At 39.2% G+C, this 18,880-nt stretch overlaps 3 protein-coding genes across 3 annotated transcripts; 2 read left to right on the top strand and 1 right to left on the bottom strand.

The window, feature by feature from the left end:
• The first annotated feature begins 856 nt into the window (after nucleotides 1-856).
• LOC118240953 (hyaluronidase PH-20-like) lies at nucleotides 857-4,166 on the top strand. The gene is made up of 3 exons (XM_035523625.2): nucleotides 857-1,795; nucleotides 1,984-2,073; nucleotides 3,683-4,166. The coding sequence occupies exons 1-3, from the start codon at nucleotides 857-859 to the stop codon at nucleotides 4,016-4,018; spliced, it is 1,365 nt and encodes a 454-aa protein (XP_035379518.1). The 3' UTR covers nucleotides 4,019-4,166.
• A 4,878-nt stretch (nucleotides 4,167-9,044) lies between these two features.
• Nucleotides 9,045-13,822, bottom strand: LOC113582602 (hyaluronidase PH-20-like). The gene is made up of 4 exons (XM_035523624.1): nucleotides 13,787-13,822; nucleotides 12,481-13,428; nucleotides 12,203-12,292; nucleotides 9,045-9,380 (listed from the first exon to the last, which is right to left on the bottom strand). The coding sequence occupies exons 1-4, from the start codon at nucleotides 13,820-13,822 to the stop codon at nucleotides 9,045-9,047; spliced, it is 1,410 nt and encodes a 469-aa protein (XP_035379517.1).
• A 2,674-nt stretch (nucleotides 13,823-16,496) lies between these two features.
• On the top strand, nucleotides 16,497-18,404 carry LOC113568061 (hyaluronidase-5-like). The gene is made up of 3 exons (XM_035523623.1): nucleotides 16,497-17,393; nucleotides 17,665-17,754; nucleotides 17,994-18,404. The coding sequence occupies exons 1-3, from the start codon at nucleotides 16,497-16,499 to the stop codon at nucleotides 18,402-18,404; spliced, it is 1,398 nt and encodes a 465-aa protein (XP_035379516.1).
• The last annotated feature ends 476 nt before the right edge of the window (nucleotides 18,405-18,880 follow it).

Raw genomic sequence — 18,880 nt, 5'->3', positions numbered from 1 at the left:
TTTTAAAATTAATGTAGATGTCCAAATTGGGATCTTAAGTCATATTTTAATAACTAGAAAATGGCATTATTGTCGAATAAAAGTTGGTCTTGTTTTAGAAAATCAATAATGCAAGCATAAATGTTTCCCTCTTTCCCTCTGTGTGTGTAACTCAGAATATAGAGTATATTTTCATCTTTGAGGAAATGATAGAAAATGAAGGTCAAACTGATAAAGCACAGCATTTAGCAGTTACATGCAGAATGTAAAGTTGAGGCTAATGGAAACTGCAGGGTGTGCAAATTTGTTTGGGTTAGTGTAATCTCTAAATTTCACCAAGTCAAAGTGCATGACTGAAACACAATTACAGTTAAAGAATTATAGAGGTTTAAACAATTTAGTAGATTAATGAAATGTTAACAATATTATCATCAAAAACTATTTTTGATAAGATAGTAATAAAGTATAAAGAATGGTGCAAGGTATGCTTTCAGGTCATGTGTTTCAAGTAAGCACAGAACACACCATACATTTGCATGATTTATTTATATGATTTAATTTTTATTAATTTCAAAATATACAATTATTTATTTTTTTTCTGTATTGGATGGTCAGGTAATAATGTTCTGCTATTTTTGCATAAATTCTGGGCAGTGGCTTTGACAGAATTTAGCAGTGTCATTGATAATAGCCTGCAAGCTATTCTGTCAAACATATTCCCTTTGATAAGTTTATAACATTTATAAACTAATCTGATGGCAAAGGCTGAGTGTCACAACTAGATCTTGAGAACTGTATTAGTTAAGATACACTGGCTATATAGTGTCATGCTTATGGACATGCACTGGTTGTTGTCCACTTCTTTTAGGTTGCAGCAATGTGCCGTGTCAGTAAGTCATGGGGACAATCTCCTATTTACCTGCTCATCTTGATCTTCTCGCTCACCTCGTTGCTCAGCATATCCTTGGCTCTACCCATCACAGCTGCTCCACTCTTCAAGGACACACCTTTTGCAGCCATATGGAATGCACCTACTAAAGTGTGCAACAAACACAAAATTGCTTTGGACTTTTCTGCATTCCAGGCAGTGACCACACCAGTCAACATCCCTGATCAGTTACTTGTCCTCTTCTATTACAATCGGCTTGGGCTGTACCCCTACGTAGACACCTCCACTGGGAAGCAATATAATGGAGGTATTCCCCAGAAGGAGAACCTGACGGCCAGCCTTGAAAAAGCCCTGCATGACATAAACCACTACATTCCTGAGTTTACCCCTGGCTTGGCTGTAATTGATTGGGAGTCTTGGCGTCCACTGTGGGCAAGAGACTGGGCCTCCTTAGACATCTATCGAAGTCTGTCCATTCAGTATGCTAAAGAGAAAGACCCATCACTGTCCTCTAATAAGGCTGTTGATGTTGCCAAGGAACAGTTTCAAAAAGCAGCCCGTGCTTACATGGAACAGACAGTGCAGCTGGGAAATAACATACGGCCAAAGTACCTCTGGGGCTACTATTTGTATCCAGATTGCTACAACTATGGCTGGGATAAACCAGGGTACACGGGAGAATGCCCACAGCGTGAACAAATTCTTAATAATGAGCTCCTTTGGCTTTGGGAATCCAGTACAGCTTTGTACCCCTCTGCATACTTGTCAATCGGCCAGAAGGGAAAGACCAGCACGACTCTTTTTGTCAGAGGTCGGGTGAAGGAAGCTGTGAGGGTGTCTGCTCTCCCAAGGAAAAACTACACTGACCCCATTTACACCTACCTCCGCCCTGTGTTCCATGATCAGAACAATGTCTACCTGGGCGAGGTGAGATTGCAGATTAAATAACTGGTAAACCTGAAAATGGTACTTATCTGGTTTTGCATTTACAGCTGAATACAGTGAGTTCTTGACAGATTTTATGAATTGCACTATAAGTATGAGAAGTATATAGTAATTATACCAGAATAGTGTAATTTTGGTTGGTCCCTCTCTATACTTCTGCTCCTCTACAGGTGGATCTAGTGAGCACTATTGGGGAGAGTGCAGCTTTAGGCACATCAGGGGCTATACTCTGGGGAGGAAGTGCTGACTTTGACACCAAGGTAATATCAAATATTAAACAATATCTATGTGTGTGTGTGTGTGTTTTACCTGGGCAAGAGATCTGCTGGAACAACTCTCCCAGTTTGGGAAACAACTAGTAGCTCAGTGTTCCAGCTTCTGCAAGCGGCAAGTGTATGGGGTTATTTTGCTGCCAATAGTCGAGAGGACATTTTTTAAATGCAAGAGCACAAGTCAAGCAATAATGACAGATTTCCTTTAGTCGCATGCAAAATATACATGTGCTCACTCATATTTACTTCCACTGTTTAGCGCACCTACGTAGACTCTTACTTTCCACGCAACCAATCCATGGTGGGTGGCTTGGCAGTTGCTTCCCTAGCAGAACGTAGCGGTATGTAAGGTGACGATCCATCGCTCTGGAACTGTACAAATTTGTCCCATGTAGTGTCCCAATCAGTGATAGGGCAGGGTGCCTCTCTAGCCTTACCCCTCATGGCCGGGAAATCAGCCTTCCATATATTTGGTCGCTGTGTCCGACCATCAGTCCTTAGTCAGGTCAGGTTGCATCTAAACAGCAACACCGCATGGTCGCTGGATCCTAGCAGTTGCCCATAGGACATATCACTGATAAAGTCTACTGTTTTAGCAAACACCAGATCTAAAATCGATGGCGATTGCTCACTCATAAACCTAGTTGGTTTGTCAACGAACTGCCTCAATGGACTTTCGTGTGTGAACTCGAGGAGCCTATTCTTAAAGGTGCTAGACCCTGATGAAGTTGTCAGAGCCCTCCAGCATATTTCAGGAGAATTAAAGTCCCTTAAAATCAAACACCTATTCGATGCATGTGACCTCAAAAAATCAAACGGGTTTATGCCCCTTTTGCCCAGTCCTCACACTCACCTTGTTAGCCTGTTATTCTGTCTGTCCTTTGTTCTATTCTGTGTTTGTCTGTATCTGTTATTAAACCTATTATTTATTTATTCTATTCTATTAGTCACATTCTTTGGCATCCTTAGTTAGTTCCGTTCCTCATCACATCCAAGGTGCCAAGTATGTTCGCTCATCACCTCTCCATCATTACAATTGAGTCATACAGAGAAGGATAACAGACACACTTTTGTAATAAAATGATAAGCCAGTATTGTACAACCTTTTTCTATCTTGCTGGGAAACAGTCTCTCTCTCTCTCTCTCTCTCTCTCTCTCTCTCTCTCTCTCTCTCTCTCTCTCTGTGACATTATCCAGTAGGTGTTTAGTCAGACAAGAAGTCAATGTTCCATATTAAGATACAATTCAAAACCATAAACACCATTTTAATTTAAAATTCAAAATCACATTTTTCATCAATTTTTCTTATACATGGTTTAGTGTTTACAAACTGCATTTATTAAGCGAAATGTTAATGAATAATTTATTTTAGCTTATTACTATGAACATCATGTATTGTCAGGTTATTGTAATTTATTGTGATTTCCATCTATATCATGCAGATCAAACCTTTTATGGTAAGCAGCACTTCATTGAGAACAAATGCTACTTTGATGAATGTTGGCAAGACACACCGAGGAGGAGTGAAACAAAAATCCTTCAGTCTTCCATAGTATGGACGTTGTATTTGACATATTTTCTCTCTCTTGCCCGGCAGGCCTCATGTGAAGCATTGGCTGCCTACTTGCCCTCTACCCTTAACCCATATGTAGCCAACGTAACTGCAGCTGCGAAGCTCTGCAGTGATACTCTGTGCCAGAGTAATGGGCGCTGTGTCCGCAAGAACCCCAACTCGAACGTCTACCTTCACCTGAACCCAGATCACTTCAATATTCAGGAGCATGATGGGAAATACCTAGCTATTGGTGTGCCTTCTCTAGATGACCTTAATGTCTTTGTAGATGGGTTTACCTGTCAGTGCTATGAGGGTTATAAATGCTCTACCAACATATCCATTTCTGTTCCCCAAACTCAAATAGTTATTCAAGTGTAAATTTTAAGTCATACTACATGAAAAAGTTATGTTACAATCAATAAGTATTATCATAATTGCCATAAATTTTACCTGATATTTTAGACAGTGCAAATGGAATTTTCAATGTTGATTTATTGTGTTTTGCATTTTAACAATTTGTTAGTAGTGTCACAGTAGACCTAACAGAGGAAGATACTTAGCTCTGCTTCATAAGGAATTGTTGGAAATTTCTTAGTTTAATAATAAGAAACAATAGAGTAATCTAGACATCTATCTGGTTATTTGATCTTACAAAAAGGATCTTAAATGTGAAGTAATAAACTTTACGTTGTATGATGATCTTTTGTGCCCTATATGTAACGGAGTAAAAAGTTATGTAGTGAAATTTCTGCTAAATCAGTTTGGCACCACATATCTTGCGTCACCTTATGTAGCTCTGTCAAAATTAGAGAATTCTGAGACACTCACTGCAGAACACATTATGCATTGTAAGTACTGCTCAATTTACTAAGTTCAGTAACAATGAAGTAATAGCGTAACTTGAAATTGAAGCCACAACTTTTATATCAAATGTCAGGTTAATAAATACACACATACACAAAATTACAGTTATATTCCTTCAGTCATTTTTATAACCGAAGCTTTTTGATGCTAGTTTTCACTAATATTAGCCTGTTTCATGTGGGCAAACCTAACTAGTTTGCTGAAGAGACTACAAGTTCTAATATATTTTGTGGTTGCCGTACTCATTTCAGGTCAGTGTTTTAAACTTGAATAACATGAAACATTGTCAGTATAAGCTAAGTTTATATTTTCGGGCACACACTACCAAGAAACACCGCTAAGAGTAAGGTTGTCTGATGATAAAATACCTTGCGGTCCTACTAGTCTGCCATTTTTCTTTGTACTGAGGACAGGTGGTGTAATTTTATTACATTTTTGTATTTGGTATTATTTTTTGTTCTGTTGAAAAAGCTACAAGGTTGTTTTTAAAAAAATGATGATTGTATGATGTACTCTCCAGCCGTGCCTACGAAGTAGATATTGATTGTTTAATTGTATTAATAGCGCAACTGAAGTATCCACTGTACGATCGAGTATTTTCTCACAGATTGAAGAAATTAACGTTTCTCATTCTAACAGTATGTCTAACTCAAGGCAGAACAGATTTTGCACTGCTGCGAATGCTGTATGCTGACGAGACTACAAGTTATAATATATTTTCAATTCAGATGCTGAGAACAAACCATGCATCATCCACTACGTCCTGGGGTGATGTGCTCCACTCCTTGAGTACCTACACTCCTCGAACACCATCTTCATGGCCAGCAATTCCCAGTGGCTGACCCCATAGTTGCTCTGCATAAGAGTTAACTTCCAGGAGAAGGTGGCCACTGATTCAGTTTTGGCTTCTCACCTCTCCACTGGGACAGAATGTCCCCCACCCCCACAGATGCATCTGCCTCCATGGTGCAGTATCAAAGCACTGGTGAAGGCTGACTTGAGCGCAGTGAAAGCCTCAGTCACTGCCACCTCAAACCCAGGGCTTGTCTGTTGCAGCTTGCGGCACATCTAGTGTTGTGGTCATCTGGTCACCACCGCCACCTTAGCAGACTGCATTTGTATGCAGGCCTTCCCAATCATTTAGCCAAGGAAGTTCATGTAGGTAGGAAGTTCAGGAAAATTGCACTTCTCTACCTTATTGCACAGGTGAGTACTGAGTATCTGACATGCATCACACACATGATGGTTATAGGAGGGTGAATAGATCAAGATGTCATTAATGTGAGCAACAACATATCTACACAAATGCCTCCTAGAAGAGCAAGATTTAATAGGGGCAAATCCAGAATCAGAGTCATTAAGGCAGTCCAGGGTCAAAGACCCGACACAGAGAGTATGGGGATACATGACTAAACAAACAGAAGAGTACACAAAAGCAGACTATAACAAAAGACTAAGGAAAACCCAGGACTAAGGCTAGGAGAACAAACTTAAACACAATGATTCAAATCTGCATACACCGAGTCACGAACCAAGCACAACCACATAAACACATTCAAATGAACAGCAAAAACACAGGGTTCAAGACAGGGTTTAAATGCATGAACTAAACGAGGGACAGGTATTGAAAATCAAACGAGGGGAGAGGAGAGGAGAAAACAAAACTATGAAAAGGGACTAAAAATCAACAGGGAAAACACGGAACACGGAACCTGGGAGGGACTGATAGTGACAACAGAAGGGGGCCCACCTCATGATGCATCTATGGGAATAGAAAATGTTGAATCAATACCTTTTGTTGTCATTGTATATTGATACAACAAAATTTGTTGTGCAACTCCTTACAAACAGAATCATATACACAGTCATGTAATAGTACTCCCTAAAACAGTGTAATTGACATACATATAAATAGTTTTCATCCTCACATACAGCAATAGAAATAGCACACATCAATAAAAAAACAATTGCATGTGAATAAGAATATTTCTTAATAAAATAAAATATTACACTTATTACACAAATGATTTCACTCAGTGTACCTTGCACTGCTGTTATTATGCTGAAATAAGAGAGCAATACTTGTTTAGTTCGGCAATGGCCCTGGGGAAAAGACCTTCCAGACAGGAGGGAGAATAGAGTCTGGGATGTCTAGGGTGAGTTGCATCCTTCAGAATCCTTCTGGCACTATGCAGGCAGCAAGTTTTCCTCCAGTGTGGGCAGGGATTGTCCAGTTATTTTTGGGGCAGTGGGTATGACCCTCTGGAGAGCTTTTTTGTCTGTTAATGAACAGTTGGCATACCATAGTTTAATACAATATGTCAGTATGTTCTCCACAGAGCAGTGATAGAAGGCCACCAAAAGCTCCACAGCCAAGTTGCTTTTCCCTAGTGTGCTCAGAAAATATTGCCACTGTTGGACTTTTTGACCAGAGCAGTATGGTTGCGGTCCAGCTGAGGTAATCCGTAATGTGGATTCCTAGGAACTTGAAACTGGAAACGCTCTCTACTACTTCTCTTTTGATGTTTAAAGGAGCGAGGGTCTCAGTGTCTCCTAAAGTCTATGATGAGTTCCTTATTTTTTATGTTCAGTGAAAAGTTGTTCTATGATAGGTGTGAGTGCTATTGGCCAATAATCATTAACGGGTAATGGATGGGTGATGGATGGGTGATGGACCAGGTTGTTCTCTGTAGCATTCACAACAATCTGGAGTTGGACACAGTGAAAACAGTGGAGATGACAGTGGACTTCAGGAGAAGTCCCCCAACCCTGCCAACACTCACCATCCTTGACAGAACTGTGTTGGCAGTTCCTAGGTACTACGCATTCCTGGGCACTACATGCTCCTGGGTACTATGCATTCTTGGGTAATACATGTTCCTGGGTATTACACTTTCCTGGGTACTACGCGTTCCTGGGTACTACGCTCACCAGTGACCTGTAGTGGGACAGCATCATCACCTCCATCAAGAGAACTCAGCAGAAGATGTACTTCCTGCATCCGCCATATATTTAGAAATACTTAACATTAGGTCATGTCAGATATCACATTCATGTCCTTATGATTTAATTAATATGGGATCAAATCACATCTCTGTCACTGAATATAATTTCTGAAAAATGTTTGATGAGATTTCACAGTTTATAATTATATAATTTATTTGAGTGAATAAAGATTTATCAACTGTGAAATCTCATCAAAGATTTTTATATGTTTTATATATATATATATATATATATATATATATATATATATATATATATATATATATATATATGACAGGAAGGACACTCCGTAGTGGATGATGCATGGTTTGTTCTCAGCATCTGAACTGAAAATATATTATAACTTGTAGTCTCATCAGCATACAGCATTCACAGCAGTGCAAAATCTGTTCTGCCTTGAGTTAGACATACTGTTAGAATGAGAAACGTTAATTTCTTCAATCTGTGAGAAAATATCGTACAGTGGATACTTCAGTTGCGCTATTAATACAATTAAACAATCAATATCTACTTCGTAGGCACGGCTGGAGAGTACATCATACAATCATCATTTTTTTTAAAAACAACCTTGTAGCTTTTTCAACAGAACAAAAAATAATACCAAATACAAAAATTTAATAAAATTACACCACCTGTCCTCAGTACAAAGAAAAATGGCAAACTAGTAGGACCGCAAGGTATTTTATCATCAGACAGCCTTACTCTTAGCGGTGTTTCTTGGTAGTGTGTGCCCGAAAATATAAACTTAGCTTATACTGACAATGTTTCATGTTATTCAAGTTTAAAACACTGACCTGAAATGAGTACGGCAACCACAAAATATATTAGAACTTGTAGTCTCGTCAGCAAACTAGTTAGGTTTGCCCACATGAAACAGGCTAATATTAGTGAAAACTAGCATCAAAAAGCTTCGGTTATAAAAATGACTGAAGGAATATAACTGTAACTTTGTGTATGTGTGTATTTATTAACCTGACATTTGATATAAAAGTTGTGGCTTCAATTTCAAGTTACGCTATTACTTCATTGTTACTGAACTTAGTAAATTGAGCATAATGTGCATAAATGCATAATGTGTTCTGCAGTGAGTGTCTCAGAATTCTCTAATTTTGACAGAGCTACATAAGGTGACGCAAGATATGTGGTGCCAAACTGATTTAGCAGAAATTTCACTACATAACTTTTTACTCCACTACATATAGGGCACAAAAGATAATCATACAACGTAAAGTTTATTACTTTACATTTAAGAGCCTTTTTGTAAGATCAAATAACCAGATAGATGTCTAGATTACTCTATTGTTTCTTATTATTAAACTAAGAAATTTCCAACAATTCCTTATGAAGCAGAGCTAAGTATCTTCCTCTGTTAGGTCTACTGTGACACTACTAACAAATTGTTAAAATGCAAAACACAATAAATCAACATTGAAAATTTCATTTGCACTGTCTAAAATATCAGGTAAAATTTATGGCAATTATGATAATACTTATTGACTGTAACATAACTTTTTCATGTAGTATGACTTAAAATTTACACTTGAATAACTATTTGAGTTTGGGGAACAGAAATGGATATGCTGGTAGAGCATTTATAACCCTCATAGCACTGACAGGTAAACCCATCTACAAAGACATTAAGGTCATCTAGAGAAGGCACACCAATAGCTAGGTATTTCCCATCATGCTCCTGAATATTGAAGTGATCTGGGTTCAGGTGAAGGTAGACGTTCGAGTTGGGGTTCTTGCGGACACAGCGCCCATTACTCTGGCACAGAGTATCACTGCAGAGCTTTGCTGCTGCAGTTACGTTGGCTACATATGGGTTAAGGGTAGAGGGCAAGTAAGCAGCCAATGCTTCACATGAGGCCTGCCGGGCAAGAGAGAGAAAATATGTCAAATACAACGTCAATACTATGGAAGACTGAAGGATTTTTGTTTCACTCCTCGGTGTGTCTTGCCAACATTCATCAAAGTAGCATTTGTTCTCAATGAAGTGCTGCTTACCATAAAAGGTTTGATCTGCATGATATAGATGGAAATCCAAATTACAATAACCTGACAATACATGATGTTCATAGTAATAAGCTAAAATAAATTATTCATTAACATTTCGCTTAATAAATGCAGTTTGTAAACACTAAACCATGTATAAGAAAAATTGATGAAAAATGTGATTTTGAATTTTAAATTAAAATGGCATTTATGGTTTTGAATAGTATCTTAATATGGAACATTGACTTCTTGTCTGACTAAACACCTACTGGATAATGTCACAGAGAGAGAGAGATAGAGAGAGAGAGAGAGAGAGAGAGAGAGAGAGAGAGAGAGAAAGAGAGAGAGAGAGAGAAAGACAAAAGGTTGTACAATACTGGCTTATCATTTTATTACAAAAGTGTGTCTGTTATCCTTCTCTGTATGACTCAATTGTAATGATGGAGAGGTGATGAGCGAACATACTTGGCACCTTGGATGTGATGAGGAACGGAACTAACTAAGGATGCCAAAGAACGTGACTAATAGAATAGAATAAATAAATAATAGGTTTAATAACAGATACAGACAAACACAGAATAGAACAAAGGACAGACAGAATAACAGGCTAACAAGGTGAGTGTGAGGACTGGGCAAAAGGGGCATAAACCCGTTTGATTTTTTGAGGTCACACGCATCGAATAGGTGTTTGACTATCAGTGATATGTCCTATGGGCAACTGCTAGGATCCAGCGACCATGCAGTGTTGCTGTTTAGATGCAACCTGACCTGACTAAGGACTGATGGTCGGACACAGCGACCAAATATATGGAAGGCTGATTTACCGGCCATGAGGGATAAGGCTAGAGAGGCACCCTACCCTATCACTGATTGGGACACTGCATGGGACAAATTTGTACAGTTCCAAAGCGATGTATCGTCACCTTACATACCGCTACGTTCTGCTAGGGAAGCAACTGCCAAGCCACCCACCATGGATTGGTTGCGTGGAAAGTAAGAGTCTACGTAGGTGCGCCAAACATTAGAATTGCTATGTGAGGGCCCCGACCAGTATCACCTGGAAAGGCTACAGGAGTGCGAGGTTGACGTGTAAAGGGATCTTGTGAGCCTCTCGGTTACGATATGAAAGCGAGCTAGCTGGGTCAGCTGCGGTGAACCCCAAGCAATTTTTCTCATACATCAAAGCACGTGGGGGCAGAGTGGACTCTATTCCAGTTCTCTTGGGTGGTGATGACCCCAGCAACCACCAACTTGGAAAAGGCGTGTGTGTACTGGGGAAACAATATACCACTACTTTCACATTGGAATTGCCACTGCCATTAGATATTGTGACTAGATATTGCCTTCACGCCAGCAGATCACTCACTTTGTAGTGTGCAGTTTTCAGACTTGTGATTGACCATACATATGATTGACCAACAAAAACACAGGTAAGTAGAACTAAAAAGGAAAACCAGACAACACTTGTGTACATGGGAAGATAAACCTAACGGAAGTGAAGGGACGAGAGAGCAACAAATGGAAAAAGAGAGCGGATTAAGTTAGACGAATACTCACGGGAAAAACAACGTAGACTAAAACACAGAGGGAAAGTATGATATACAGCAGAGTACTGGCGAACATGAACAGGGAAAGAAACATGGAGTGAGGAAAGTAAGTACATAGGAATGAGATCTAGCGAGATATACCAAAACAATGACTGACCAACAAGATGCAGGAACAAGGTTTACATAGGATCATAATCAGGGACAAACTAAGAAGAGCTGGGGATAAAGAGGAGGAGACAGGGAACCATAGAGACAGACGAAAACTGGAAAACCCAGAAGTGACTAGGTTACCAGGGAAATGGAGAATGCTCAGGTCTGCAGGTGTGACATCAATGCCCTACACAGTACACAACAGCACTAAAGTAAAAAAACACATAAGCACATCCATGTCTACAAATGCACCAACAGAAGGTTGCATATTATGTGAGATTTAGAAAAGCCACAGTTGCCTGGTATGATTATATAATAATAACTCCACACTTGCCCTCCTCTGGGTGGTCTTTTTCCTTCAAGCTCAGGTCCTCTACCAGAGGCCTAGGAGCTTGAGGGTCCTGCGTAGTATCCCAGCTTCAAATCAATAAAACATGTCATCTCCCCAGGAGTATGTATGGCAGCAGGAACAATTTCATTGGTCAAAATTTGCTACTTCTTTCTGATTGATTGACGAACTAAGCAAGCGTGGTAGCAGTAACACCTGAGCGCAAAAGCATAAAAAGACTTGCGAGTGCTCAGGATGAGTTTGAGTGCACTCACGTACAAAACAAAAGAAGAGCAAGTTCATGCAAGAGCAGGATATATCTAAGAGCACAAGCAGTTTTGTGGCATTGCACAGTGAATTTGAGCAGAGTAAATATGAGTGAGCACATGTATATTTTGCATGCGACTAAAGGAAATCTGTCATTATTGCTTGACTTGTGCTCGAATTTAAAAAATGTGCTCTCGACTATTGGCAGCAAAATAACCCCATACACTTGCCGCTTGCAGAAGCTGGAACACTGAGCTACTAGTTGTTTCCCAAACTGGGAGAGTGGTTCCAGCAGATCTCTTGCCCAGGTAAAACACACACACACACACACACACACACACACACACACACACACACACACACACACACACACACACATAGATATTGTTTAATATTTGATATTACCTTGGTGTCAAAGTCAGCACTTGCTCCCCAGAGTATAGCCCCTGATGCGCCTAAAGCTGCACTCTCCCCAATAGTGCTCACTAGATCCACCTGTAGAGGAGCAGAAGTATAGAGAGGGACCAACCAAAATTACACTATTCTGGTATAATTACTATATACTTCTCATACTTATAGTGCAATTCATAAAATCTGTCAAGAACTCACTGTATTCAGCTGTAAATGCAAAACCAGATAAGTACCATTTTCAGGTTTACCAGTTATTTAATCTACAATCTCACCTCGCCCAGGTAGACATTGTTCTGATCATGGAACACAGGGCGGAGGTAGGTGTAAATGGGGTCAGTGTAGTTTTTCCTTGGGAGAGCAGACACCCTCACAGCTTCCTTCACCCGACCTCTGACAAAAAGAGTCGTGCTGGTCTTTCCCTTCTGGCCGATTGACAAGTATGCAGAGGGGTACAAAGCTGTACTGGATTCCCAAAGCCAAAGGAGCTCATTATTAAGAATTTGTTCACGCTGTGGGCATTCTCCCGTGTACCCTGGTTTATCCCAGCCATAGTTGTAGCAATCTGGATACAAATAGTAGCCCCAGAGGTACTTTGGCCGTATGTTATTTCCCAGCTGCACTGTCAGTTCCATGTAAGCACGGGCTGCTTTTTGAAACTGTTCCTTGGCAACATCAACAGCCTTATTAGAGGACAGTGATGGGTCTTTCTCTTTAGCATACTGAATGGACAGACTCCGATAGATGTCTAAGGAGTCCCAGTCTCTTGCCCACAGTGGACGCCAAGACTCCCAATCAATTACAGCCAAGCCAAGGGTAAACTCAGGAATGTAGTAGTTTATGTCATGCAGGGCTTTTTCAAGGCTGGCCATCAGGTTCCCATTCTGGGGAATACCTCCATTATATTGCTTCCCGGTGGAGGTGTCTACGTAAGGGTACAGCCCAAGCCGATTGTAATAGAAGAGGACAAGTAACTGATCAGGGATGTTGGCTGGTGTGGTCACTGCCTGGAATGCAGAAAAGTCCAAAGCGATTTTGTGTTCTTTGCACACTTTAGTAGGTGCATTCCATATGGCTGCAAAAGGTGTGTCCTTGAAGAGTGGAGCAGCTGTGAGGGGTAGAGCCAAGGATATGCTGAGCAACGAGGTGAGCGAGAAGATCAAGATGAGCAGGTAAATAGGAGATTGTCTCCATGACTTACTGACACGGTACATTGCTGCAACCTAAAAGAAGTGGACAACAACCAGTGCATGTCCATAAGCATGACACTATATAGCCAGTGTATCTTAACTAATACAGTTCTCAAGATCTAGTTGTGACACTCAGTCTTTGCCATCATATTAGTTTATAAATGTTATAAACTTATCTAGGAGAATATGTTTGACAGAATAGCTTGCAGGCTATTATCAATAACACTGCTAAATTCTGTCAAAGCCACTGCCCAGAATTTATGCAAAAATAGCAGAACATTATTACCTGACCATCCAATACAGAAAAAAAAATAATTTGTATATTTTTAAATTAATAAAAATTAAATCATATAAATAAATCATGCAAATGTATGGTGTGTTCTGTGCTTACCTGAAACACATGACCTGAAAGCATACCTTGCGCCATTCTTTATACTTTATTACTATCTTATCAAAAATAGTTTTGGATGATAATATTGTTAACATTTCATTAATCTACTAAAATGTTTAAACCTCTATAATTCTTTAACTGTAATTGTGTTTCAGTCATGCACTCTGACTTGGTGAAATTTAGAGATTACACTAACCCAAACAAATTTGCACACCCTGCAGTTTCCATTAGCCTCAACTTTACATTCTGCATGTAACTGCTAAATGCTGTGCTTTATCAGTTTGACCTTCATTTTCTATCGTTTCCTCAAAGATGAAAATATACTCTATATTCTGAGTTACACACACAGAGGGAAAGAGGGAAACTTTTATGCTTGCATTATTGATTTTCTAAAACAAGACCAACTTTTATATAACAATAATGCCATGTTCTAGTTATTAAAATATGACTTAAGACCCCAATTTGGACATCTACATTAGTTCTAAAATTGGCATTTTTCTAAATATATAAACCTTTAGTCATCAATTGATATATATGGACTATAAATTACCTTGCTCAAAAAATGTATCTTGTTAACAATGACTATAAACTATATCTGATGTATACCTATTAAACATAAATGTGGTTTTAAATCTGATGAAGACATCTGAATCCTCCTCTAGAAAAATGGAAAAATGTGCCTTGACTATTTCCCAACAACTGAATGTCATGCGAGTTGTGTCTTAGGTAAAGAGGTGGAGGGAAGTTTCTAACAAAACTAGTTTTAGTGACCTGTTGAAATACTTTTGGTCAGATGAATGGCTGCTTCTAATAGTCCATTTTAAGAAAGGCAAATACCTTTAAATAACAGCCATTATTCTTCAATATGTAATTTAGAAGGACATCATATCTCCTCTGCCTCTCGCTTTTCTCCAAGGTTATATACAGCAGTAACCTTTGGCAGAAGAGTTCCTGTACATTTTATTTATTACTCGTCTTGATTTATAAATATTTTTCAAGAACTGTGTGCATAGAGACTCCAGAGAAAGAATTAATCATGCAACACATTCAAAAGTATTCAACACAATGAATAGGCTACTGTTAATCACTGGTATAGTCAATACATTGTCAATACATCTTAATGCTACCAGTTTATTTAGCATTAAGAATAAACTGTAATAAGGATGGATTGAGGACTCTGACAACAATCTTGTTTTGGCCTTCAATTTTCCCAGATCTCAATCTGATCAAGCATGAACTGTCATGGTGTTAATCACCCCAGAAACAATGGTGGCTTTCCTAAGTCTCCTTTCGCATTAAAAAAAAAACTTAATATGCTACTTTCAGTTCATGCATTTGTAGACATGGTTGTGCTTGAACAAGGTGATTAAGCATATCTATCTTTTACTCTATGGCTTTTGTGAACTGTGTAGTGCAGTGAGTTATGCAGAGAAAGTTATCCAGAATTATCCATATCAAAATACTATTTAAAATCATAAAATTCAAAAATAAATTGTGCATCAATTCTTCTTTGTTGTGAGCATCAGACTTTAATGGATTACATGATTTGGTTATTACACACCCAATTTGTTCAGTGAAATGTCAATGAATGATTTATTTCACATTATTACCATGAACTTCATGTATTGTCAAAGAAGTAAAAATGCTGCTGAGGAGAAAAGATTTTATCTGCATGATATAGATGGAAATCTGGATTACAAAAACATCTATATCATACAGATAAAATCTTTTCTCCTCAGCAGCATTTTTACTTCTTTGAACGCTAAAGTTACTTTGAAGTTTGGCAAGACACACTGAGGGGGAGTGAGACAAAAGCCTTCAAAGTCTTCCATAGTACTTGAAGTTGTATTTGACGTATTCTCTCTCTCTTGCACTGCAGGCCTCATGTGAAGAACTGACTGCCTACTTGCCCTCTACCCTTAACCCATATATAGCCAACATAACTGCAGCAGCAAAGCTCTGCAGTGATACTCTGTGCCAGAGTAATGGGCGCTGTGTCTGCAAGGACCCCGACTCGAATGTCTACCTGCACCTAAACCCAGATCACTTCAGTATTCAGGAACATGATGGGGAAATACCTGGCTACTGGTGTGCTTCTTCTCTAGACGATCTTAATGTCTTTGTAGTTGGGTTAACCTGTCAGTACCATGAGGGTTAGGAATGCTGGGTTAGGAACAGTGAAGTTGACTTCACTCTTCGGGACAAATCTCGGATGTCGTTCCTGGGATCTATATGTATACGTGTGTGTGTGTGATGGTGCTATATGGTATCATGGTCAAATCATGGCTAGTGGCATTGCACAGAACCTTACAGAGATATGAGTGCAAGAAATTTAAATGATTTGTGTAACATTACATGTAAATCAGGTGAATGTATATAGAATGTTTTTTTTTTCTTGTTGATGTCATAATGTCTAAATTTAAATGAGATAAATTAAACGAAAATAAAAAGATTGCTAATCCAGAAAGGGATACAGAGTAAGTAATCTCTCAGATATTTAGAGAATTATTGTTGCAAACCTAGAAAATTGAGCTCCACAGTATAATGGCACTTTGATATTTTTAAAATAATGGTATAAGAAAATAAAAATTAGATGTACAGTACTTAAGAAGCATTCAGGCTGACATTACTTTGCACCTTTTTGTAGGGATTCCTTTTTTTCAGGCACTGACAAAACCACAGCATGTACCTCTTCTCTAGGGTGTGTGTAATGGCTCTGCTGCTGTTGATGCTTGTCCATTACTGCTGGGCAGGGCTCAGTCCTTTACCTCTAGTACCAGGTTTCCCCTTCCTGTTCTTGTGGAACGCTCCTACAGAACTCTGCCAGAGTCGCTTTGCCATCGAGCTGGACCTGTCCTACTTCCAGTTGGTGAGCAGCACCTTAAAGTTAGCCACCAATCAGAGTATCTCCATCTTCTATTCTGACCGCTTTGGAATCTTCCCTTATGTGGACAAAGAAAGTGGAAAGCATTATGACAATGGACTTCCACAACTAATTAACTTCCAGAAGCATTGGGATCTCGCCAAGGAGAGTATCATCTTTTATATTCCAGAGAATCATCCTGGGCTGGCTGTACTGGACCTGGAGGAATGGAGGCCACAGTGGGTCCGAAACTGGGGTAGCAAAGATATCTATAGAGAAAAGTCTATACAGGCCATCATGCAGAGCAATCTCTCTATTACTTATGAAGAGGCACAGACCTTAGCAGTGATGACATTTGAAAAAGCAGCAAAAAAATATTTTCTCAAATCTTTGAACCTTGGAAAGAAATTGAGACCATCACGTGAATGGGGATATTATTTGTACCCCGACTGTTATAACTATGACTACAACCTTAATATAGAGAATTATACTGGAGAATGTCCAGAAATTGAAAAGTCAAGGAATGATGAGCTGTTTTGGCTTTGGAATGCTTCCACTGCTCTTTTCCCATCCATCTACTTAGAGCATGTACTACAGGAATCCAAACAGGGCATGCTCTATGCCCGTCACAGAATTCAGGAGGCATTAAGGGTTTCGGTGCTCCCCAACAAGACTCATTCCATTCCTGTGTATGCATACATCCGCCTTTGCTTCAAAGACAGTGAGGACAACTACCTATCTGAGGTCAGTGGGATGTGTTTATACAGTAGAGGTTTAAATTCTGGAAAGGTTACAATTAGAAGTTTGTGTTTAGATATAGAGTTTTACATTTCCAAAAATACCTTCTTTTTATAGTTTGATTTATTTCAGATTCAAGCTGATACATTTTTCCCTTTCTGAAACTGTGCTACTATGATAACATCAACATTATGCATGGCTGTATGGTTGCTTTATACACGATAGAACAAACAGTTTCTTGTTCATCTTATAGTAATAACGGAGTGCTTTTCTCCAGTATGACCTGGTGAACACTATAGGGGAAGCTGCAGCTTTAGGAGCTTCTGGAGTCATCGCCTGGGGTAATATGAACATCACAAGCTCAGAGGTATTTAGACACACGATGCCGTACAATACAAATGCTGGCATAAACTAATGATTAGAAATATAATGAACATGAAGTAGTCAACTTCAATTTTGTAGTCAATTTTGAGAAACAACTTGCAGCCTTTGGGTTCTCTTGATCAGTGACAAATCATTGAATTACTAAGTCATGGAACATTATTATGAAACCACACTAAAAGAAAGCTATTGCTCTGTCTTTCCATTGTGAATCATGACACCCAGGCTTCCTGTACAGCTGCAAAACGCTACCTAGAGAAAGTCCTGAACCCTTACATCTTGAATGTCACCACTGCCTCACAACTGTGCAGTGAAGCCTTGTGCCAGGCTAAGGGAAGATGTGTGAGGAAGGCATGGGAAAAAGGAGGCTATCTTCACTTGTCTCCACAAAGGTACCACATCTGTATGGACAACACAGGAGGGTTGCTTGTGAAGGGACATCTGTCACAAGAGGATGTTGATTGGTTTGAGGAGAGGTTTAAATGTGTATGCTACACAGAGGAGCCTTGCTTTACACCCCTGTCACTGAAGAAAATTTCCAGCTTTACATATAATGAAGGTTTGTCCTTGTCACAAATCTCGCTGGGCCCTTTGCTGGCCTCAGTTGTGAGTTCTGTGTGGGTTGCCATGCTTTAGACATGGGAAGCACTAAGATGACTAAGATAACTAGTCAATCACATTCAAAGAGGATTAGGTATACACTTCTCCCTTGTAGTTCTGCATTGCTTTTGGTGCTTCACATTTTGTGTATCATTTTAATACATTTTTAAGACTAATTTTCATAATAAAAAATTTGAAATACATTTTGAAATGTTGTGGTATGTCTAAATATTTTATCCTGAAGATTTATAGACCCCAAACATTTTGAGTATAATAATAATGAATATAATGAATATTCCTTGCAGGCTTGTTTATTCTGGATGAGTCAGTTAGGTAAACGGGTGGAAATGTTGTAGAAAGAAGAGTACCTAGAAACTAGAAAATATTGCTTTGTTGTGTATATATTTTCTCTGACTGTAGAGGGCAGCAAAGTACCTTTCTGGCAATACGCATCATTTCGTTTCATTCCGCTTGTTACAATGTAACCATAATGTTCCTCGGTCTTCAATCCA

Source organism: Electrophorus electricus, chromosome 4 (assembly GCF_041902795.1).
Source record: "Electrophorus electricus isolate QZ-2024a chromosome 4, ASM4190279v1, whole genome shotgun sequence".
Classification (NCBI taxonomy): Eukaryota; Metazoa; Chordata; class Actinopteri; order Gymnotiformes; family Gymnotidae; genus Electrophorus; species Electrophorus electricus.
This window is presented reverse-complemented; position numbering and strand designations above follow the sequence as displayed.